The 24,589-nt window shown below is 49.0% G+C and overlaps 1 protein-coding gene across 1 annotated transcript in view; it reads left to right on the top strand.

Moving 5' to 3' along the window:
• Positions 1 to 24,589, top strand: part of CSMD2 (CUB and Sushi multiple domains 2) — a gene marked incomplete at both ends in the record, with an annotated part of 613,548 nt that overhangs the window by 495,346 nt on the left and 93,613 nt on the right. Inside the window, 10 exon segments of the mRNA XM_080690534.1 lie at positions 2,148 to 2,243; positions 3,384 to 3,587; positions 3,821 to 3,945; positions 4,839 to 4,935; positions 6,403 to 6,507; positions 11,682 to 11,800; positions 12,319 to 12,388; positions 14,431 to 14,547; positions 17,301 to 17,510; positions 21,841 to 22,029. Of these exon segments, the coding sequence (XP_080546660.1) occupies positions 2,148 to 2,243; positions 3,384 to 3,587; positions 3,821 to 3,945; positions 4,839 to 4,935; positions 6,403 to 6,507; positions 11,682 to 11,800; positions 12,319 to 12,388; positions 14,431 to 14,547; positions 17,301 to 17,510; positions 21,841 to 22,029 (1,332 nt within the window).

Below are 24,589 nucleotides of genomic sequence, written 5' to 3'. Positions count from 1 at the left end.
AGAAAGGGATCTAGAGATAGCAGTGCTAACCTCCTCAGGCTCCCTTATTCCTCAGTTGGAAAGACTGGTAATGAGCCACACTGGTACATTATCACAGGTCAGGAAGCAAACCTTGTCCCCAACCCTAGGTTGCAAGAAAACTTAAGGAATGCTACTCGACATCTCCATTTTGCCTTTCTAGTTGACATATCAACAATCAACAATATCGCGCTCCACGTCGCCCCTTACAGTTGTGACATTTTGTTGACTTCTCCTGTTTCTACCAATTTCCGTACCCGTGTCTGCCTGACCTGTCTCTCCTGCTTTCTTCCGAGAGTCTCTCTTTTCTTAGAGGAACATTATTACTTCTTCCGCAAGTGCAATATTTGGTCTGCTCTCTGGCAGCTTGCTTTGTTCTTTGGGGGCTCTGGCTTGTGTTGTTTTGATTTGGCTTCCTCGATGCTCCATTCATACCTGACCCATCTCTGATTTCTGATGTTTCGTGGGTCTGTTTGGGCTTTTGTACTCATATTCTTTGTAATTGCTTAAAAATTATGAGCATGTCCCCCAAGGATGAGTTTTGACATTTGCATTCCGTGTTTTTGCTTCATTAGCATCCTTTCCTGGCTGTATTTAGCATTGCCAGTTCTTGATTTCCTGACTCTAGTCCTTTTTTTTTTTTTTTCAGGAAGGCTCATAACTGCAGAACTGTCACCTTGCATGTCTGAGAATGCCTTCCTTTTGACATAGCATATAAATGACAACTTGATTGAAAATCACATTATGGTTCACGTACTTTATCTTTCAACACCGCAGCAATTCCAACATTGAATATTACAGACAAATTGGGGTCCAAACTGATTCTTTGTTCTTGTAAATAACCTATGCTTTGCTGTCCATATAGGATTTTCATATTTTTCTTTACTTTTAAAATTAAACAGCCCACTAGGCAGAGGAGCATCTCTTTTCCCTAATCAGATCAGATCTGGCATTTGGCAAGTTACTGCAGTCTGAGCCTCAAGTCTTAGGAAAGGCATCTTCCTTCTTCAATTATCTCTCTCTCCCTTGATTCCTCTCTCTCTCCCTCTCTCTCTCCCCTTCTTCCCTCCCTCCCTTTCTCCCTCTCTCTTGAATTCTTGATGCATGCCTGTTGGATTTTTCTCATCTATCTTCCATATCACTTGTCATTTCTCTGTTTTAATCATCCGTATCCTTTTCCTGCGGATTCTGGAAGAATTTCCCAAATTTCATCTCCAAATTTCATTTGATTTCTGCAGAGTCCAGAAGAGTCCAGAAGCTGGGTATTTGCATTTCTCATCTCTGTTGCCTTTTTAATATCATATCTTTCCTTGGTGGACCCTGCAGCCACTCTCAAGGAGTCCCTAAGATTATAGGGGGAGAAGATGCCTGCAAAGTGGCTTCGGCAGCCAGGTGATGATGGACAAGACTGTTTCGAAGCCGTAGGTCCAGTTGATGCTGTCATGCTCAGCTGCTGCGTCTGTCCGCGTCCTCCAGCTTCCGTGCCCATGGGGGTCTCCCCCCAGTCTGTGTGTTATCAGTTGGATGACAGAGAATCCTGGTTTGCCTGAGACAGTCCCAGCTTCCACTTGGCCGTCCCAGCATAATTATTAATAGCATGACCTTTTACTCTCGCAAGTGTCCTAGTCTGAGCAATAAATTATACTATCCCTCTGCTTATCCATCACTTCACAGGAGGTCTGGGAAAGGCCAGTTGCTATCAGGTGATCACATCACCCTCCTGCCCAAAAGCCAGTGCAGTATTTTCTTTATCAAATTGATGTCAGTTGTCCAAGTAAACCACCAGTCCGTAATGACCATTCTCTCCATCCCTGTGGGTCAACATGTCTTTAGTGGCTTTCCCTTTTCTGGTCAGGGCATATAATCTTTCTGAACTCCTCTTCTGTCTTGTTCCGTTAAGCGAGGATACTTCCATGCCAGCCTCACAGTGATCGCAGGTCAAGGTAAGACCACGGATACAAAAAGCACTCTGTAAACTTTAAACTGCAGAGTGCAATGAAGATGTGAGGTTTGGTTTCAGGAAGACTGGGATATGGAATGAACTGCTGTGTAGGGTGTCAGATCCCCGCCTTCCTGCCTGACCACTGGACTCACTGCCTTCCTCTCCTCCTCACCCCTTATCTCGGCAGGAGAATCTCTGCCCTTGGCTACCTCCAATCAAGTTCTCATTAAGTTCAGCGCCAAAGGCCAGGCACCGGCCAGAGGTTTCCACTTTGTCTATCAAGGTATGTCGGACATGGAGACCAGAGGGTGAGAGGCCATCTCAGCCCTTCGTGACTCTATGACCCAGGTAACAGGAACCTTTGTCCCCTCAGCTGGGCCTTTTGGGGGCAATAACTGGTTTATGGGCAAATACTAATTTGTAGAGCAATTCTTTGATATTCAGTTCAGTTTCATACAAGGAACATTTACCCAACAGTTGTTTACCCAACTGACATTTCTTGGGCCAAACTTCATGTTGAATGAAGAAGGAAACCAGACATGAGGAGCTCACCCCTCCCTTCCCTCCCCACCCACTCCACCCAGACTCCTCCCTGGACTCACTTTCTTTCTCTCATAGAACTTACATTTCAAGACACAGGCTCTGAAGCCAGGTAGACTAACTACTTTGTGTCTTGGAATTCCAGTCTGTTCATGCATGAAATAAAGGTGATACTAGTACCTTCCTGATGAGATTAAAAGAGGGTTTATGATGTCGCTGGTACCAACCAGGTCATTAATGTCCATTTCCATCTTTACTGACACAGAGAGTCAGTATCTTAGAGCCTCCTGGTTTTTACCTGCAGGCCCAACTTCCCCTCATCCAGAACACTTTCCTAGGGCCTAGTTTCTATCTACCACTCTGTTTATTCCACTCTGCCCAGGATAAGGTATACTCCCTGTGTTTGGGAGAGAAGAGGTAATCCCTAGGGCCTGGGTTCAAGGGGCTCACCATCTGTTCTTGTGGGCAGGTCATAGAGAGCAGCCATGGGCAGGGTCTTGAGGCACAGAGGGAGAGGTGGCCAGAGGCAGGCTGAAGACCCTGAGTGCAGAGGAGGAAGGGCCATCTCCCTGTCTGGGAGTGCAGGACCCTGATCAGAAAGGAGCATCACTGGGAAAGCCAAGAGCAACCTGAAGTCCGGGTCCGGGGATGGGGGAAGGATAATGCCCCACAGTTTCTGGAAACTGGGCTGCAGCACCGAGTGCCCACCTGTACCCAGAACCTGGGCCTCATCTAGAGAGAGCCTGTCCGTGCACTAAGGGAATGTGCCCCAGCCTCCAGGGTCCCATCCAGCCTGTCTTTATTCCAGTCTCACCATGTGTAAGTCCCTGGGCCAGTGCCTCGAGGGGTGAGGCCTGCCCCTCAGTACCCTTCTTCCCCACAGCGGTGCCCAGAACCAGCGCCACACAGTGCAGCTCTGTGCCAGAACCCCGCTACGGCAGGAGGCTGGGCAGTGACTTCTCAGTGGGCGCCATCATCCGCTTTGAATGCAACTCCGGCTATGCCCTGCAGGGGTCCCCAGAAATAGAGTGCCTCCCTGTGCCCGGGGCCTTGGCCCAGTGGAATGTCTCCGCACCAACCTGTGTGGGTAAGAAACTGAGCCCCTGAACACGCGGGCTGGGGAGGGGCCGCAGGTCTTCCTCGCTCCCCAAGGAGCCAGAGGGATGCGTGTGGAAGGAGGAGCTGGGGTCCAGGTCCCCCAGGAGGGCTGGAGGAGGGCTAAAACAAAATGAGAAGGTAGGACCGGGGCCACAGGGAGAAACCAGCGTGGGGCAGAGTCCCAAGCAGAGGTGTCCCTGACCAGAGCGGCCTCCTCCCCAGTGCCATGTGGAGGCAACCTCACGGAGCGCAGGGGCACCATCCTGTCGCCCGGCTTCCCGGAGCCCTACCTCAACAGCCTCAACTGTGTGTGGAAGATCATGGTCCCGGAAGGCGCAGGCATCCAGGTAGGAGCAAAGAGGTGCCTTGGGCCTGTTGGTGCCCATAGGTGCTGGCTGGTACTGACCCGGAGCCAGCCCGTTCTCAGCCTCTGCCCCCCAGGGAGTCAGTCAAGTGGAGGGGAGTGGTCCCCAAAAGAAGGACCCGGAAGTGGCACTGTAAGGAGGGGGAGGAGCCAGGCCTTGGCTCAGACAGCAGGGCAGCTCAGAGAAAGAAGTGGGCCCAGAACTGGAATGGGAAGATGGGGGGATTCTTAGGAGACATTCTTCAAAGGGCCTGAGATTTTGTAAAGGCTGTGGGAGGGAAGAGGAGGCATCGCTAAGGGGAGAAAGGAGAGAAGGACAAGGCGAGGAGAGGCGTGGGGGCCGCAGGCGCCCGCTGGGGCATCGCACCTGCTGCCTGGATGTCGAAATGAGGAGTAAGAGGCACCCAGGATGAGAAGCAAGCAGAGGGAGGCCCAGGAATTGGTGCTGTGGTGGGGATGAGGCTCGAGCCCACCAAGCCAGCAGAGGCTGCAGGCTGGGGCTCCAGCTGGACACACCAGCTGGGCTCGCTCACTGCTGCAGGCGGTCTGGTGCGTTGAGCCAGGGAAATGCAGAACTCGGGAGTGTTCCAGAGAGGAGGAGAAGGTCAGTGGGACAGAAGCATTCTGGCATTTCTTTTTCTTGCTCTCCACCTTGCAAAGTATCCCTGCCCCCATCATGGGATCAGTTATTTCACGTCTGTCTCTCCCACTGGACAATGAGCCCCTGGGGGCTAGGGACCCCATCTTACTACTGTGGGAAGGACCTAGCACAGTGTCAGGCCCAGAGTTGGTGCTAAATAAATTGAATGAACTACAGGAAGGGAGGGAAGAGACTCAGGCTGCTTAACCACCAGCTCCATCCTCCTGCCTTCCCAGATTCAAGTTATCAGTTTTGTCACCGAGCAGAATTGGGACTCCCTGGAAGTGTTTGATGGTGCGGATAACACTGTGACTATGCTGGGGAGCTTCTCAGGTCAGTTGGGGCTTCCATGTGGAGGGGTGCTGTGGGCATCATCATCACCATCATCATGGTCACCACTGAAATATGATGGTGACAAGCCATCTGCGTCACCATCTTCACACTGCAGTGGTTTTTAGTATATTCATAAAATTCTACAACTGTCACTACTGTCTGATTTTAGGACATTTCTTTATCAAAAAGAAACTAGGTACCCAGCCAGGCATAGTAGTGTGCTCCTGTAATCGCAGTATTTGGGGGGCTGGAGCAGGAGGATCACAGGCTTGAGGCCAGTGTGTGGCCCACACTTGTAATCCCAGCATTCTGAGGCTGAGACCGTAGGATTAAAGTTCGCAGGCAGCCTCAGCTACTTAGCAAGGCCGTTCGCAACTCAAGGAGACCCTGTTTCAAAAATAAAAAGACTAAAAATAGAGCTGGGAGTGTGGTTCGGAGGTAGAATGCCCCTGAGTTCCTCCCCCAGTACCACACACACACAAAAATGAAATATGACTGGTGGCATAGCTCGGAGGTAGACCCCACCTAAGTCCAATCCTCAATACCGGGGCGGAGGGGGGGTGGGGAAGAGAGAGAGAAAGGGGGAAAAAATGAAGGAAGGAAAGAAGGAAAAAACAAAAGAAAAAAGTAGAGTACCAGGTACTCATGTGTACTTACTCTCTATCCCCAACCACCCCAGCCTCTGGCAACCACAAATCTTTTTCTCTCTGTTGGATTTGCCTATTCCAAGCATTGCATACAATACATGGCCCTCTGTGTCCAGCTTCTTTCACCAAGCGTGTTTTCAAGGGTCACCCAGTGGGCGTCTTTACCGGTACTCCACTGTATGTAGAGACTGTATTTTGTTTGTCTATTCAGCAGTCAATGGACATTTGGGTTGTTTCCAGTTTGGGGCTATTGCGAGTAATGCTGCTGTGGACATTCATATATGCAAGTCTCTGTGCGAGCACGTATCATCAGTTCTTTTGGACATATCTAGAAATGGAATGGCCGGGTCACACGATGACTCTGTTGAATATTTTAAGGAACTGCCACTCCAAAGTGGCTACACCACTTGCCGTTGCTCTGGTCTTTGCCAGAATGTGGTGATGTCTCTGCCAGGTGGCCAGGGAAGTTATCTGAATCTTCTAGGCCCAGAACTTTATGCTTTCAAGATATAAACAGGGGTCCCATGACCGTTCTACACCACTGGGTCTACACCACTGCCCAGATAATTATACATGTCAGAGTCACCTTGAGCAACTCTGGGCCTGGCCTGCAGCAAGGCATGGCTTGTCATCTCCCTGCCCTTGGCCGTTGGAGACTCGGCGCTCTAAGAGCTGCCCATTTGCTGTTTGTGAGTTTGGCAACAGGAGCATTTGAGGACCTTAGGAGGAGAGTGCCCACAGACAGCAGAGGCAGAGGGATGGGGAAGAGTTGGGGGAGCTGGGAGGCTACGTCTAAATGACCCCTGGTTTCTTTGTCCAGGGACAACCGTGCCTGCCCTTCTGAACAGCACCTCCAACCAGCTCTACCTTCATTTCTACTCTGACATCAGCGTGTCTGCCGCCGGCTTCCACTTGGAGTACAAAAGTGAGAATGCGGGTGTCACTGTGGGTGGGGCCCAGGGTGGGAGCTAAGTTACTGGGTCCCTGGTGAGCGGGGCATATACTGGGGCTGTGCTTGCTCCATTCCACTCAGTCCTACCACAGACCTACATGAGGATGCACAGGCTCAGAGAAGGTCTAGAAGCTCCCCAAGTGTGCAGAGCCACCAAAGCATCAAAACTAGGTACCCCAAAACCTGTGTGCTCCCGTTGCACCTAAATCAGGGGTGGGGCTTGGTTATTGGCCTCAGCCCCAGTATATAATTTGGGATGGAAGAATATGGAGGAGGTCCTCTCCTCCTCTGCCCCTGCAAACTGACCTTTCTGATCACGAGCTCTGTGACACAATTACCATCCGTGTTTTTTCTCTCATTGGAAACCTCACTCCTCTTCTACAAGATTGCTTCCTCCTGGCTCAACCTCATACATCCCGGCTTCCAGCATCACTTAGTGGCCACAGCTAAATACTGTAAGCAGAAACACAAAAAGAAGTTTTGGGGGTGAGTTTACTCATCCTGGGACCCCCTGAGAACAGGAAAGGCCAGGCAGACACAGCATTGGTTACACACGTGTATCCAGCAAGTAATTATGGAACATTTACAATGTGCCAGGCGCTCTGCAGGGTTTCACTAGGATCGGCAAGGACGGAGATGGGTCAGTCCCCTCCAAGTCTGCTGGAGAGAGGCGAATGCATAGACAAGCGTGACACAGCCATGGCTGTCTCTAGATGGCAGGGCAGTGGTCCAAAGGAGACAAGTGGCCACTTCTACCTGGGGCAGGTAGAGAGGTGAATGTCATGAAGAGCTGGCAAATGTATGGAGCCCTGTGTTAGGTACCCACAGATGAATACGGTATGGGCCCTGCCTTCCAAAGCAGAGCCTAGCAGGAGAGTTGGACATGGAAGACCAAAGTGTCAGTGCAACCTGATAAGCTAAGGATATGCAGAGGAAGGGAGCTAGAACTGGGCAGGGAAGGCATTGCAAGAGGGGATGTCTGGCAGGTCTGGAATCAGGAGCAAAAAGCCTGAGAAGGGGCAATTGGTTCAGCTGTCTGTGGCTTCACATGCCTGGGCAGATGGAAAATTCCAACGGTACTTGAGGCCTGATGTGGTCAGCCCAAGATTTAATGCAGATGCCCATCTGAGCCTCCTAAAAGAATGAACTTTATAGAGGTGGTTGGGGGGCAGGTGGATCCGGGGAGCACATCACCCAGAAGAAAGTGCACCCCTGGTGAGGAAAGTTTAAAGCAAAGACCCTGAGGGGAGAGGAGAGGAGGGAGACCTCTGAGACCTTCCTCCCACAGACATAGAAGCTATCGTTCTCCTGCTGGAGTGAAATATCCCAGGTTTCTTGAATAATTCACATTATCCCTCTCACCTCTCTTCTCTGTTCTCTCCAGCTTCATTTCTTTATTCAGTGCTTTAATTTGAGTCCTTAAATGTTCTCTAGAATCACTGCTTATTTTTCAGTACTGGATGTTGAATTCAGGGGCATTCTTCCTCTTAGCTACAGCCCAGGCTTTTATTATAATTATCATTATTACTTTTTGTTTTGAAACAGGGTCGCAGCCAGGCATGGTGCCACATACTTGTAATCCCAGTATTTGGGAAGCTGAGACAGGAGGATTGCAGGTGCAAAGTCGGTATCAGCAACATAGTGAGATTCTCAGTAATCTAGCAACCTTGTCTCAAAATAAAATATAAAATAAAGCTGAACCTTATTTTGTAGAATGCCCCTGGTTTCAATCCCAGTACCACAAAACAAGGAAGGGAGGGAAGAAACAGGGTCTCACTTGGTTGCTGAGAGTCTCAGTACATTTCTGAAGTTGTCCTAGAACCTGCAATTCCCTGTCTCAGCTTCCCAAGTACTGAGATTACAGGCATGTGCTACCATGCCCAGATAATGCTTGGGTTTTTTTTTTTCTCCCAAAGATATACTTCCCTCCTGAATCCCCTTGTCATTCTACTGCCTTATTCCCAGGAAAAGCTCACCCCTTCCCAGTTTTCTCTGTCCAGGAGAACTGGCAGTTCCCAGCAGCTGGTGCTGCCCACACACCATCCTCTCACGGTGAGAAGAGCTGGAGGGAGGCAGAGATCCGCAGGGATGCTTGGAGACTGGAGTTCCTGGCAGCCAAGGCCCCGTAGTTATATTTTGTTGGTTATCTACAAAGAGGGTGCAGACGAGGGAGAATTAGCTGCTGCTATTGTGTCGAGGCAGATGGCTTTGAAGGGTGCTGTGAAGTCACATTGGCCGCTCTGACTCATATTTAATTTTTATTTAATTGAAATGAAAATTAGAATAATATACTTTTGAAAGTAATAAATCACATATGATAAAAAATTACAATTTTCTTTGTTTCAAGCATGGCTTAAACCCAAGCTGTGCAGCGTAAGAGAAGCTGAACGCCCTCCTTTTTTCTCTTCCTGGTCCCATCTTCCTCCCTGTCACATTTTTTCTCCTCCTATGCTCCTTTGTTCTCTCTCTCTCTCTCTCTCTCTCTCTCTCTCTCTCTCTTTCTCTCTCTCTCTTTCTGTTTCACCCTTCATCTGTTCATCGCTGCCTTCCCAGTAATGGGTCCCAAGTCACCAAGTTGTGACCACCCCATGAAATAGCGAGGTGCGTTACTTACAAAGGGGCCAGAAGACGGGCAGGATGAAGTACTTCAATTCAGTTTGATAGCTGTTTTAATCCTTGTCCTTGGCGTCTTTTGTCTCAGCTGCTGAGGTTTTTGGACATGGGCCCAAATAGGCTCCATCTCCAAGCATCATATTTATAGCAGTAAAGTCCATGTGGGACAGGGACTCCTGGGAGGGCTGGGTGGGGACTTCTGGAGGGAGAGCACTACCCTGTAGGCTGGACAGAGGCTTGGACTGTGCCAGGTACAAGCATTTGTTGAAACACAGCCAAGGCATACTCAGCTATGATGATTAAGCTTGGTAACCACATGTCCATGTGCATTTTGTGCATTTTATTTTATGTAACCTTTCCTCAGAAGAAACAAAATCTAGTTATGAGAGTCTCATCTCTGAATGTGCTGCTGCACAAGAAGATGCACTGGCAGCTGGGGGCTTGGGCTGGCCGGTCCTTCCCTGTTGCTTTTCCATGGGCACCTGGATTACTCTGGGCACTGGACACACATGAGCTACCCAGGGAGTCCGTATCTCTCAAGGGAGCTGCCAGGAGGTTGGAGGCTGCCCTCTCCCAGGCCCTCTGGGCCTTGCATTGCTTAGGGTCAGACGCAACCAACTACACAGCCTGCTAGCACCAGCGCCCCTCCAACTGCACTTGCCCGGGGAAGCACACTTGGGAAAGGGCAGGAACTTTGCCTACTCATGAGTCTTCTAACTCTTGTTCCTGGAGAAGCGTATTCTATATCCAGTCCACCAATGCACATGGGTCTATTTTATGCATCCAATTTCACGCACCTGCAGATGGGCCTGTGGGGGCACAGGATAAGCACAAAGCCTAAGTCCCCAGTCAGGAGTCCTGCACTCCTGTTTTCTGTGTAAGTCAACTCAGTAGGGACTAAGAGCAGAGAAAGGATGGTGCTGAGGGGAGAGGAGGAGAGCAAGGGACAGGGTCAGGCATGAGCCGGCATCCCCTCAGAATTTGTACCTCCTCCTGGCAGACCTGGGATCGACTGGGCCTGATCTGAATCCCAGCTCTGTGGCGTAGGGTCTCTGGGCACTCTGTCTGGGCCTTTCAGCCTATGTCCTCATCTGTGAAATGGAAGTTAAGGCCTATTTCAAGGGGAGGAGATGGGCACGTGATTCCCTGGCCTGGCCTTGCTCGTGAGATCTGCTGAGTTAATGTTGCTCCAGTGATGATGGTATGGGCCAGCCAGAGGAGATGGAGGAAGAGGAAGGTTAAGAAAGATGCCCCAGAAAAGCACTGTGTTTGATCCTAGGTATATCATGAAGACTAATGAATGTGGGTTGAATTTGAATCATTAAGAGGGAAAGTAAAGGAGAACTTGCGAGCCTGTGGATTTTAAAAAGGGGCTTGGCCAAGGTTGTGACAGTCCCAGAGACCTGAAATGAGAAGGCTGGATTCTGTGTGATAGACCACAGGACAGTTGCTTGTGATAGTGGGGTAGACTGAAACAATAGTGGCTTGGGATAAAAAAAGAGGGAGGCTATTAAGGGGCTCAACAATGAGTGTGGACCATCACTGACCATGGGAGGTGAGTACGAGAAGTCACCAGAAAGGAGCTGGCCTTCCCTGAACACAATAGGAGAAACAGGGCAGTGGAGAATTTTATAGCTGCCAAACTTCTAGCAAGGCAGTCTGTTCCAGAGAGGGACATTGAGCTTCAGGCATGATGAAGGAGGCCCTGTGTCTCAGTCAACATTCTCACTCCTATAATCCAAACAACTGACCACATAAATTAGAAGAAGGTAGATTTATTTTCTCACCATTTTTGGAGATTTCAGAGGTTTAGTCCATGTCAGGCCAGGTCTGCAGAGCTCAAGGCATGGCACTGGGAAGCAGAGAGAGGGAAAGAACAGGGCTCTACTTTCATGGAGGCCAGAAGTGAGAGAGAGAAAGAGAGAGAGCAGGGGAGAAAGACCTTATATAATCCCAAGGCCACACTCCCAGGGATCCCTCCTTAGCACTCAAGCCCTGCTTCCAACATTGCTGTCTCATTTCCATGATGGCTAGAGGGATATCCTAAGTCCAAAGCATTGCACCTGTCTCTAACTGCTCTCCATCCTTCTTGCTTCCTTTGCCCCCTCTCCGCACATCTCAGTCTCAGCCCAGAGGAACTGTCTTCTTGGGTCAAGGAGGAAGGAGGGAAGCTGGGAGCAGGTACCAGGGATCATGTGGGAGAAGCTTCAGCAGAGAGGCCTGGGGATCTATGTCCAGGCCTGGGAGAAGCTCCTAGCTCTGAGTTCAGTGAATGGGCGAGACAGCCAGAGACTCGGGGATGTTCCCCTCCTGCCCCAGGGATCTTTGATCTATCAAACTTCTGTGCCATACAAATATTCTCATTTCCTCTGAGAGCTCAGAGACCGGAAGAGCCAGAAATCACTGGCCTAGAGGCCAAGAAGAGCACAAGTTGAGACCCCCTTTCCTTCCTTGGGGCCAGCAATGCCTTCAGCCTACTATCACCTGGACCTGCTGGGCTCATCCATTCTCCTCTCTGTCTCTATCTTGTCTAGCTGTGGGCCTGAGCAGCTGTCCAGAACCAGCTGTGCCCAGTAATGGAGTGAAGACTGGAGAGCGCTACTTAGTGAATGATGTGGTCTCTTTCCAGTGTGAACCAGGATATGCGCTCCAGGTACTGCCCCCTACCCGACACCCCAGAGGAGGAAACAGGTGTCCCCTGAGATGTGATTGGTCAGCCTTGCACTAGCAGAGCTGCAGTCACCCAAGAAAGGGTTGGGGGGAGCCCCCAGTTCCCACAGGGACCATCATCCCTCCTGGAGCTGTTCATGCAAAAGACAAACTTTGCTGACTTTAACAATTTGGCACCGGCCAGCCTCCAATGTGTTCCTGCAAAGTTGGGTTTGATTGGACTTTAGGAAATTTTAATTTTCCTTTGAAGGCCATGAGGGAATTTAGTAATTAAAGGAATCTCACAAGGCAACCTTTAGTAATGAGAATTCTTCAGTAATGGTTGTTAATAATTGTCCTTCCCCCAAATCTCTCTCCCTCTGCTTTACCTCAAAATCCCACATGGACCTTTGTCTAGCTTGTTCCTTAACACCAGGCCCTGAACAAACCCCAGTTCTGGGTTGTACATTAGAATTGTGCCCCTGGAGGCAGCTAGCCCATCCCTATTCCTGATTCCTCCAGGGCCACGCCCACATCTCCTGCATGCCCGGAACGGTGCGGCGATGGAACTACCCTCCTCCACTCTGTATTGGTAAGAGAGCCCGGATTTCTCAGTCCATTCGAGCACATTCTCTAGGGATCTGAGCTCAGTGGCATTTAGCTGAGTTCAAGTCCAAGTCGGAAGGAAATCTGATGTTCTGGGTTTGCTCCAAGTCATTAGTCTTAGACTGATGATTCTGTAATCTTTAACACTCCTTCAAAGCTGTCATAACTTTCAGAAACCTCTGCCCACCAAATGAAAAGTCACAGGAGGTTTTGCCCATTTGGAAACATGGATGGCCTCTGTGACTCCAGATCAGCAATCAGGCCCCAGACAGAATTTCTAGGCATTTTTGGTTTCCCCTCTGACTTGCTGTAAAACAAACAGATAAATCCTCTAATAAATTCTGAGAGTCACACATGAAACAAGGACTTGGCTTGGTTTCATTTCTTCCCCTGTGCTAAGTAATGATGAGCAAATCAACAGCTACAAGAAAAGACAATGTCTCTACCCTCAGAGACTTCTGGTCAACCTAGGCAAGAAGGAAGCAAACTTGTATTGAGTGTCACCCATGTGCCAGGTCTGCTGCCTCATGTTTCCCTTCAAAAGGGTCTTCAGGAAAGGGAGCATTATCCTCTGTTGCAAATCTTATTTGAGGATTAAAAAGAAGGTGGTAGAGTCAGGAGTGGAAACCTGAGGTTCTCTGATCCCCAGTTGGCCTTGAAGTGCTCCCCAAAGCTGACCTTGGGACAGGAAGCGAGGTGAGCAGAGAGCGTGTCACTGACCACCACAGCACTTTGCTTCTGTGACTTCACCAGGCCAGGATATAGTCAGAAATGTGGCTCCCAGGGTGTACCACAAAGACTTGGCCAAGCAAACCATATTAACACATTAATAGCAGCTGCCTGTGGGCCGTGGTGGGGCTCATTGTGCTACTCCCTTTCCTAGTCTTTTTGCACACATCCTGATAACAACCCCATGAGATAGGTACTGTAGTTAGCTCTATCTTGCAGCTAGGGAAACTGAAGCTTGAAAAGGTTAAAATTTACTCATATTCCACAGAAAGTGAAGTTGGGTTTGTGATCTAGGTGGTCACATTGCTCCTTAAAGATGTGTCTCTGAGTCACCCTCTCTGCAGAAAGTGCTGGCCTAGGACCTAGCACTTTATTTCCTTTACTCTCTCCCCTGGGCCCCTGAGATGGCTAACCTCTCTACTCACACAATCTTTCCTAATAAGATGTGAAAGACACAAATTGATGTTGACTGACCAGGTTGCAGTGGAGTCCCAGCACTGCATTCTCAAGACTGCACTGGAACCAGCTACCCCCAGACTCCAGGGTCACAGATTCTTAGCTTCATGGCTGACTCCCATGGCAGGCTAATCACGGTCACCCTTCTGAGGGAAGCCTTATGAGCCTTGTGAGCTTCCCCTACCATGTGAGATATATTTGGAGGTAGCCTGAGACTGTGCCTGGCGCCAAGTGGGGACACGGTACATGACAGTCCCCTCCCCTTCCTTTGTCCTTTCTCTGCAAGTCCTAGAAGAGCCATTTGGACAACGAGGAGGGGCAGAGCTGGGCAGTAGTATAAGGAGCGATGGCCAGGTGTGGTGGTGCACACCTGTAATCACACTTCTTTTAAGACTGAAACAGGATGATTGTAGGTTCAAGACCAGCCTCGGCAACTTATCGAAGTCCTCAGCAACTTACCAAAACCATGTTTCAAAATTAAAACTAAAATAGGGAGGGATGGGGGTATAGCTCAGAGGTAGAATGCCCGTAGGTTCAATCTCCAGTACCAAAGTAAACAAAAGAGGCAGTCAGATCTCCCTGGGAGCAGGCCCTTGCTGAGGACGCTGAGCACGCTCAATGTCATCAGCCCATCACTTAGGATATAGATGTCCTCCCCTTCCTGGATTTACAGACTCAATTTTACCCGTTTAGTGCAGGTTTTTCAAGGGAGATTCCTTTGGCTTCTCAAGGAGGTCTGTGAGTCAGGAAAAGTTTAAAACTACTGCCCTAAAGAACTTCTGGACATTGGCCTGGCTCTTCCTCGCTGTTTTCCTAACCCCCTACCTCATCCCTTTATCACAGCACAGTGTGGAGGAGCAGTGGAAGAGATGGAGGGGGTGATCCTGAGCCCCGGCTTCCCAGGCAACTACCCCAGTAACATGGACTGCTCCTGGAAAATAGTGCTGCCGGTGGGCTTCGGTGAGTCTCCACGGCTTCCCTTGGGTGGCGGGGTATTCCATGGGGCCCCTGGGATTAAAGAGCTGCCTACAGCAACTTCAGCACAGCCTCCACCAAGCCAGTGCAAGATCCTGCTTCTCCATTCCTCACTGTTGACCTCTTGTATGGTCCTAGGGATCAATTAAGAATGGCAGAGATCAAAGTATAAGGAAGGGAAAACTCTTTGGGGGTGCCATGATTATCATTCAAGTAGTGAACTAAAACTCTGGGATGTGGAAGAAGAAGTTACCCAGGGATAGTTAAAAAAGAAAAAGAAATCTATTTTACCAAGACTGGACCTCAAGTTGTGCTTTTAATTCCCATGTCCGATTTATCACTCTAATTAAATTGAGCCAAGGTCAATACGAAATTGAGTTTTGCATTCTTCATACACACATTCTAGCTGGCTTAGAAGAGACTTGGAGGTTATTTTAGGGGAGAAGATGGAATATTCCAGCCATGGGGGCGGTGGGGGGGGGGAGAACATTAATCTGGGTATGAAATTTAATTGCTGGTGATTCATGTATCATGCACTGGGAATATAATTTAACTCCAAATATCTCTGTTGAAGGAATAAAGGCTATAGGCTGACATGGAATTGATGGGCTGGACATGGGTTCATCTTGCCCAAGTCATTGCTCTGCTTTTAACAAAAATGCCCCAAGGGGACATTCCACAATATCTGGGACCTTCCACTCTATGGGCCTCTGCAATGAAGATGGCTCATGTTTCCTCCATTCTTTGGCTGAGAGTGTGCCTTCTGATTAGACAAAGTGGTCTGAGTGGCGTTCTCTAAGTCTGGCTGGAGGGGAGGAGAGAAGTCGGTGAGTCCTGGACATAGCAGAATCTTCTAAAGAAAACGGGATGCAAAGTGATGTCAGCTTGGGCAGCCTTGGGAGACTCTGGCTTTTGAGAGATTGAGAAAAGAGGATTTGGGAGAGTCCCCAAAGCTCTGTATTCAGGCAGCATTCAAAGGTGGCAGAAGTTCTAATGAGGGTAGCTACTTTGTATTCATCCACCTAAACTCTATCTCTAAGTCCTGGGTGCTTATTCAGGCTGTGGGGAGTGAGCCTGCTGCAGGTCACATATGCCAGCATTGCTAGCTTGTAGGTGCACGTTAGAGTCTTAACACCTTTTCCCATCTGGCACCTGGTTTCAACCTGTAAAGAGCCTCTACGTTTACTTGATACTGCCACTAGGTGGCGAGCACCATCCCATTCTTTCCACAAGGTTCCTTAAAGCCCCTTTGTGTGTACACCGGGGCAGTGCTCTCCAGCCCCGGAGGGTACCAGGTGACCATGGAATAGCAAGGGCAGGCTTCACAGGCCAGGCTCATCACTAACCTGTCTGTAATATGGACACAATCTATGTGCTCATTAGAAGGGGAGTGAGTTGTGCAGCTGGGTAACTCATAAGATAGAATTGCTTAGTATGTAGTTAAAATGAACTACTATACTATTTTGTACATTGATGTGGATTGACCTTGAAAAACACAATATTGAGTAAAAAAAGGAAGTTTTTTAAACCACATGTACAATATCATAGCATTTATGTAAATGTTTAAAGCATATAAACCCACAGCATAATATTTAAGAATCTAAAACTATGAACTGAAAGGATAGCTTCCAGATTTGCCATGATGGTGGCTCCTGTGGAAGGAGAGACAACGGGACAGGGCAGGGAGGGGGTCTTCAAAATTGTGTGTCAAGTCCTTATGTAATCAGATGCAAAAACAATTACACATATGTGCTCATTCAAAACAAATTAGAAAGTACAGATAAGCAAATTTTAAAAATCGAAATCCATCTGTAATCCCATCATGCAGAGATAATCAGTAATGGCTTAGCCCTCTGCCATTAGAATATAATATTCATGAAGAGAAGGACCTTCTGTTCCTGCTCATGCTGTGAGATGCCTAGCTCAGTCCTGATGCAGGGCAAGTGCTCAGTAAATATTGTGGGTGAGTGAATGAATATTCTTCCAGGATTTTTAATATGAAAATTAGAATCAGGTCCTACGTGCCACTTTGAAATCTGATCTTCACAATTAATGATGTATTGTGGGCATTTTCCTATGCTCCCTAAATACATTTTCCATTGTAATCCAGTTTTGAAAAATCTTATCGGAAAACAAATACTAATGTTCCTACCTCCATTCTCCAACGTGTATATAAATATGTACATTGAGGGATTAATTAGGGCCAGTTAACCTTTTGGGTTGCTAGGAGATCTTGATTATAGCCCACTAAGGTCCCAAAATATAAACTCCATTTGCCTCTTAATGGAACAGATGGGACAGTGTCTACTTCCACGTCTCATATTTCTGAATCATCTTAAGGGTTCTAGGAAATGCCAGTATAAAGGTCATGCCTTTTGATTAAGTGTGGGGGTTTTGATTTTTAAGGGGAAAAATGTTATTTTAGTGAAGAAACTGTCTTTAAAAATTGATGTTAGATTTATGACTCACAAATAAAATCAAGAGTTGACTCCGAACTTTACTTTCAATAAAATGAAAATCAGGATGAAGCTCTGAAATGCCCATACCTTTACTTTTGAATGAATAATAGACTTTTTATCCTTGCCTGAAACAAGACAAGGGACTGGACCAGCAGCTCCCAAATCATATGCTGGGAGCTTCGATGGGACGGGAAGCTGGTGGGGACTCTGGGCTCTGGCAAAAGGTTCTTTCATGGGCTATGTGGCCTTGGGAACTATCTGCCTCTGTCCTGCTCCTAGGAGCTCATATCCAGTTCCTGAACTTCTCCACGGAGCCCAACCATGACTTCATAGAAATCCGGAACGGCCCCTATGAGACCAGCCGCATGATGGGGAGGTTCAGCGGCAGTGAGCTCCCCGGCTCCCTGCTCTCCACATCCCACGAGACCACCGTGTACTTCCACAGCGACCACTCCCAGAACCGGCCTGGATTCAAGCTGGAGTATCAAGGTGAGAGCGGGAGGCACACTGGCTCCTCTGTCCAACCCTATATCTCCCATAACCATCCATCTTCCCAGCCTTCCATGGGGCGAGGGCAGAGGGGTGGGGGACCAGCAGGCCCAAGCAGATGCTTTATTTTGGTGGCATATCTCTTTGGCTACCTCACCCCATTTGACAGCCTAAGTGCTCACACTTTTCCAGAGTGGCAGGCCCCCAGCATCCTGTGAGGCTCCCCCAAGCCTACACCCAACTGCCAACAGCTGCCCTGGGCAAATGGCCCATCCATCCCTTCCCAGGTCTCCTGACCACCCAGCCAGCCACTTCCCTCAGGCTGGAGAAGCTGCAGGACTCCCCTGGAGTCCTTCCCTGCACATCAGGCCCAGGGACTCTCAACAAAGCTCATCCTGTGGCAGGGCAGGATGTGGGATTCCAGTAACAGTCCCGAGAGTGCCCCTAAGCCTGGCACACGAGCAGGTTTCCCTGTGTGAGGCCTGGCCTCACTCGACATGGAGGCTCTACGTCCTCAGGTGAGACCCTGCACCAGGCCTCACTCCTCCAGCTGTTTCTTCCCTACAAAGGCCCTCTGCACTCTGACTCAGGCTCCCTGTGCGCTGGACCGTCCATCCCTGTGCGGCCGTACCCAGCGGCCCCGAGGAGGCCCAGCTTCTCCCTTGGACGCTTCCCCAGTGAGGCTCTCTGAACTGTTTGTTCTAGATTCTTCCACTGATTTCATATTTTTATATCTTTTTTCCAATACTTGTACATGCTTATTAAAAGAACAGAAGCATTACAATATTTTGTGAGCACATTGTATTAGTCAATAAATCAGACTACAGTAACAAAATACCACACATTAGGTGGCTTACAGACGACAGAAATTTGGCTGTCATAGTTCTGGAGGCCGAGAAGAACAAGCTCAAGGTGCAGGCACATTCCACGTCTGGTGAGGGCTGCCTGCGGGTTCACAGGCAGCACCTTCCCTCTGTGATCTCGCCTGGTGGGAAGCACAATGGGCCTCTGGAGGCCTCTTTTATTTATTTATATTTTTTTAAGTACTGAGGTTGGAACCCAGGGGCATTCTACCTCCAAGCTCTGCCCCAGCACTATTTTTTATTCTTTATTTTGAAACAAGGTCTCACTGAGTTGCAAAGGGCCTCGCTAAGTAGCTGAGGCTGTCCGCGAACCAAGATCCTCCTGTCTCAGCCTCCCAAGTACTGGGATTACAAGCGTGTGCTACCATGCCCGGCGGGAGGCCTCTTTTATAAGGATGTGGATCCTGTTCATAAGGAAAGACCCCACCTCCACATACCCTTGTGTTGGGGATTGGAATTTAACATGTAAGATTTGGTGAGACACATTCAGGTCACAGCACATGTCATAGAAAGTCAGGGTTCTCTTATGATCCCACCCTGTTACTACCCTATGCGGAGATACCAACTTTTAACAACTGGTGTGTGTGTGTGTCTCTCCATATTTTCTGTACATATATTACTACATTTTCATCCAAAATTGGATCCTAATATCCTAATATACGATTTGACAATTTTCTCTCTCTTTTTTTTTTTTTTTTTTTTTTTTTTTGGTGGTACTGGGTATGGAACCCTTCTACCTCCAGGCTACACTCCCAGAACTATTTTTTTTTTTATATTTTTATCTGGAAACAGGGTCTCTTAAGCCAGTGAGGCTGGCTTTGAACTACGCAATCCTCCTGTCTCTGCCTCCCAAGCATGGGATTACAAGCGTGTGCCACCATGCCTGGCCAATTTTCTCTTTTTGAAGTTAATTTTTAATCACACATGCAATTTTCTGACACATTCACCTTATTAGGAAAAGGAAGAAATGAAATGAAAACATTATCGGTGAAGCCAAAGGTGTCTTTATCTATAGCCTCCAAACCCAGAGTTATTTCCCAGAAACAACCACTCCTGTGCAGGTGTGGCCTTTCCAGACATTTTCTATGCCTCAACATATAAATGTTTTACGTACCCAGGGGAGAATATGCAAAGTTTCACAAAGATTTTTTTGGCCGTATTCTCTATATCAAGAGCACCAGATTGCATGTCATTTTCTTAGACTTGGCTTCTCCAGATGGCCCAGAGTTCTTCCTTTCTCACTGGGTGAGGCCTGGGCTTTGCTTTCAGGGAAAGCCTTAAGGGGCATCTCGCCAGGCAGGTGCAGCTGGGCTGGTTATGGGGAGGTCTTCCCTGAAGTGTGTGTCTGTCTAGGGGAGGCCTTGGGGGAGTGTGGCTGGGTTTGTAATATGGAGGGGCAGGACTCATGAGGAGTTGGGTGTCACCAGACAGTGCCACTTCACGGGTAGTAACAAGGCTGCCACACCCAGGGAAGCGGTGCCTGGGCTTGTGACAGAGGCACCCTTACCCAAGAGGGCCCGTCAAGTGGAGGGCACAGGCCTGTCCAGGGGCTCATGACACACCTGATGACCACGGTCTGTCATAGAGTCGGCCTTGGATATGACGAGTGCTCCTCAGTACGGCAAATGCAGCTCCTCCCACTAACACTTCCGGTGTCTTACTTTGCTAGGGCAGCCATCACAAGGTTCCACCAGCCAGGTAGCCTACACAGTAGGCACTTGCTCTCTGGCAGTTCTGGGACTGGAAGTCTGAGATCAAGGTGTCTGCAGGGTCGGTCCCTTGTGAGGGCTGTGACGGAGGATCTCTCTGCCCCCTGGTGGTTTCTTTATAGAAGCATCGCCTAGTCTCTGGCTTCATCTTCTGTTGTTCTTCTTGTGTGTCCATCTGTCTCCACTCACCCTCACCTTTTTGATTGATACATAATAGTTGCATGTATTCATGAAGCACTGGGTAACTTCTCCATACGTGCATAAATGGCATTTGATTGAATCGGAGTAGTTAGTTAGCATATCCATTCCCTTAAGCATTCATCATTTCTTTGTAGTTTTAACGCTCCAAACCTCTTATATCTTGGTGAAGACATGGAGCAAAAGGAGCCCTCACACACTGTTGGTGGAAGAGTAAATTAATACAGCCATTATGGAAAATAGAATGGAGGTCCCCCAAGTTCCCCTTTTCATCAAAACATCAGCTAATTGGATTAGGGCCCACATTAACGACCTCATTTTAGTTTAGGTAAGATAGGTGACCTGCCTCCCACTAAGGCCACCTTCTGAGATACTGGGGGTTAAGACTTCAACAAATGAACATGAAAGAGACCCAAGTGTTCTCTCCCTGATATGCCTCCTCTCCAATAAATCTAAGTACTTAGAGCACTGCCACTGTGACAGGGACAGCTGTCTGAGCCCTCCCCAGACAGGCACAGCCCATCCACCTAGCCCATACAATGGAACAGCCCCACTCAGGCCTCCCCAGGTGAGAAGCCCATTTGTCTTTGTAAAGATGATCCTTCCATGGCAATCATCGACTCCCGTCACCCCCAGAGGAGCCTTAATCACTCCCACAGGGCCTTAGAGCCTGGCTCAGATGACGCCCAGTCCCCAGCCTGCCCCTTTCTTTGGTAAGAACCCATATGTCAATACAGCATTTCCTACAGAGCACTGGTTCCATCTGAGTGCTACAGAGATTGTCCACTGTGGGACCAGCCCACCTCCTCCTGCTCTCAATTTCCTTTACAGAGTGGGCCCAGTTCAACCACAAAGAATATCGTTTTTCCTGTGGACCCAATTAGTGGAAGGCTTTGCTCTGTGGCTTGTGCTCAGCAAATCCCTCAGCACGTCTCCCCGTGGCCAGGCCCCCGCTGTTCCCCCAGCAAGGTGTCTCCTGTTGGTTTAGGCCATGCGTTCTCACGGGGCTGTGTTCCTGCTCTTTGGAGGAATCTGCTTGTATGGTAGTCACGCATTTCATGGAACCCAGCAAAGCCCCTCTGAGTTTCTATTCATGTCGCAGATTGGCTTGCTCCTACCAACTTTCTTCCTAGCTCATAGGTTCTAATTCCTCAAAGTCGGAAAAAGGCCCACTCAGATCATCCCTTCACTGCTTCCTGAATTTGTGATCCTGGTCATTGTTAAATGAGAAAAACAATTTAAAAGCACCTCAGCCAATGCCTGGCCCCGAAAAGGTGCTCTGTGAATAGCAGTTCAACCTGGCAATGTGTCCTGGGAAATACTAATGATGGCTCACGTTTATTGAGCTCTTACCTTGTGTCCACACTGTGCAAAGGGCTCTGCCTATGGTATACTACTTAGTCCTCACAATAACCATTTTATACATAAGGAAACTAGGGCACTGAGTAAGTGACAAAGGTTCGTCTGAGTCCAAGTCCAAGTCCATCTGCTGCTCCTATATTCTGGTTGGAAAGAAAATACCCAGAGAATAAAGCAACCTTTTCTCTGGACCCTTCCTAGCCTATGAACTTCAGGAGTGCCCAGACCCAGAGCCCTTTGCCAACGGCATTGTGAGGGGAGCTGGCTACAATGTCGGACAATCTGTGACTTTCGAGTGCCTACCAGGATACCAACTGATGGGCAACCCTGTCCTCACATGTCAGCATGGCACCAACCGGAACTGGGACCACCCCCTGCCCAGGTGTGAAGGTATGTCCCTCCCTCATCCCCCATCATCCTTCCTGGGGTGGTCACAGAGCCAGCTCCAGAGAGCAGCCCCACTGTCTCCCTGCTCTACCATGGAATCACCAATATTGGATAGTTCGGGAAAACCTTGTCCATTTTTTCCTGAGGATGTGACCCAGCCTGGCCAGGGAGAGGGTTCAGGTGACAGCATTCTGGGCTAACCCTGGGGAAGAGCTTAAGGGAGGTATGAGCCATAGCCAAGGAAAAGATATACCCAGCCCTTGGGAAGATCCAGCATGGTAGACTAGATGTCCCTGGTTGAAAGGGAAGTCTCCATAGGAGGATGTGTTGAGGGGTGGAGAGGTAGAGCTAATCATGGTGCCTTCCCAAAGGAGGAAGAACATAACGCCTCGTCCTAGGGACTCCCATGCTGCCTTCTTTGCCTGCTCCCCATTATCCTCTCCTTCTTGCACATGTCTGGAGAGGGCAGTATTGGTAACATTAGAGAGCTGGTGGCAGTGCTTTCTTAGGTCTTCTTTCTTAGCCAGCACTGGGATGAAGGAGACAGAGAGGACATGCTGCCCCTGCCCCATCTGCACACCTCAGTTTCCTTTACTTTCCTTTTTCACTCTGCTGGTCCAGCACTTTCCTAAAGGAGAGGCTAGGATTTGCCTTAAAACTGGAATGCTTAGCCGGGGCAGTAAACCCAGAAAAAGTGCCCAAGTCTGGGGTCAGATGGCCCGGGTGCCGTCCTGAGCCACTTTGCCTCCCTGAGCATCAGCTTCTTCCCTGGCAAAACGGGAGGAATTGCAAGAGCTGGAGGGTTTCACAGCTGGCTCCCCACAGACGGTGAATGCTCAGTGTCCCCTCTCCACACAGACAGGGGCCTTGTGTGTCGTCTTCTGGAGTTGGAATACAATGGCTGTCACTTCGAAAACTATAAGGCCTCGGGTGACTTTTTGGAAGCACGCATCATGATCATTTTGGAATTGCCATCGGGTCCCAAGCCATGTGGCTAACTTCATCATAAAATTCTTCTTCATTCCCTTGCTTCTTTTTGTGGAGTCATGAGAGAGAGAAGAGCAAGTCTTTCTCCCTCTGCTCTCTGAGCCGAAAGCTCCTCTCCCTCATAGGAGTGCTGCTTTCCCAGGTCTCTCCAACACGGTCTCCTCTTGCTTTCTTCCTCTGCCAGCTTTTATGGTCATTGCTTCTTGGCCCTGTTGCTGTTCTGTAGAGTTTTGTGCTAGACTGTCTCCTCTTCTTTCTCTGATCTACTCCTCTGTCCCCAAATGTCTTCTTTATGTGAACCCTTTATCTCCATACTGAGAGCCAAACCTGTATATCTAGTTGTTTACCATGTATCTTCGCTTATTGTAGAGATGTCTAAATCCCAGCTTATCATCTCTCTGCCATTACACTGAAATGGCCATCTAGCGACCGGCACACCTGGTCCCCTGGTAGCTCGGTTCTCCACATGGCAACACCTTCACTTAGCTGCCATACTCACTAAGTCCTGCTTTCTACGTCCTTGATTGTATTCCACGGGATCCACCTCTGTCTTTCCACAGCCTAGACCTTAATCCGGACCGCCCCTTAGGTGAACCTCCTGGCTGATGACACTCAGCTCCACTCTGAGCCAGTGTGCACAGAGCCTTACATCCCTCAGTGCTGGACAGTGAGTGAGCCTTCAAGACCACTGGCACATTTCTCACACTCCCCTGCTCAGAGCCATCAAAGGCATCCCTGCCTCCCTTGAGTGAATTCCAGACCCTCACGTAGCACAACCTCGTGGCTGCTTCCCTCCCGAGACTCATCACTCTCACAGATGCCCCACCCAGCTCAGCCAAAACGCTCCCCTTTTCCCCAGAACCCCATGCTGTCTTGCCTCTGGTTCTTAGCACACACTGTATCTTCCTCTGATGACATTCCCTTCTCCTGCCTACTTAGCCTTAGCATCCCTCAGGCCAGCCTGAATCGAAATGTGAATTCTACCAGGATCCCTTCTCTCACAATACCACATGAGGGGCTCCCCCAAATGTCTCTGTGGTATTCCATATGGCCACGTGCCCCTCCCTGTGCTAGAGATGCTGGTATTCTTGGCAAGGTCCCAGTGGGCTGAGGATGGCATGGGACAAAACTTGAGTATCTTGCTCCCGGGCATTGCCTGGCACGGAGTGGATGCTCCCCTGTGACCATGTGCATCACTTCTAAGAGGTACTCTTGTCCGCAGGGACCCTGCCTTCTGCAGGTTGGCTTCTTCTTCCTTAGTCTGATCTGCCCCCACCCAGATGTCCCACAAGGATGTCTCAATGCTTGATGTCCCGCTCAGCCAAAAAGCACTTATTATTCTTATTATTCTGGACCGGAAGTTTGGAGAGTTTGTTTCCTTTGCCAGCTTCCTCATTTGTTCTCCATGGAAACTGAATCTGAATACCATGGAGGCTTCGAACCTCTTCATCCCCTACCTAAAGCCTACATCAGAGTGAATCTAAAATTTGGTGCTGTTTTGGGAGGAAAAAGAAGATAGGAGAGAAGGTCATATCTATGTAGGGAATGTCTCCTCTGGGAGCAAGACACCAGCCCA

Source organism: Muscardinus avellanarius, assembly GCF_963383645.1.
Source record: "Muscardinus avellanarius genome assembly, chromosome: 3".
Classification (NCBI taxonomy): Eukaryota; Metazoa; Chordata; class Mammalia; order Rodentia; family Gliridae; genus Muscardinus; species Muscardinus avellanarius.
This window is presented reverse-complemented; position numbering and strand designations above follow the sequence as displayed.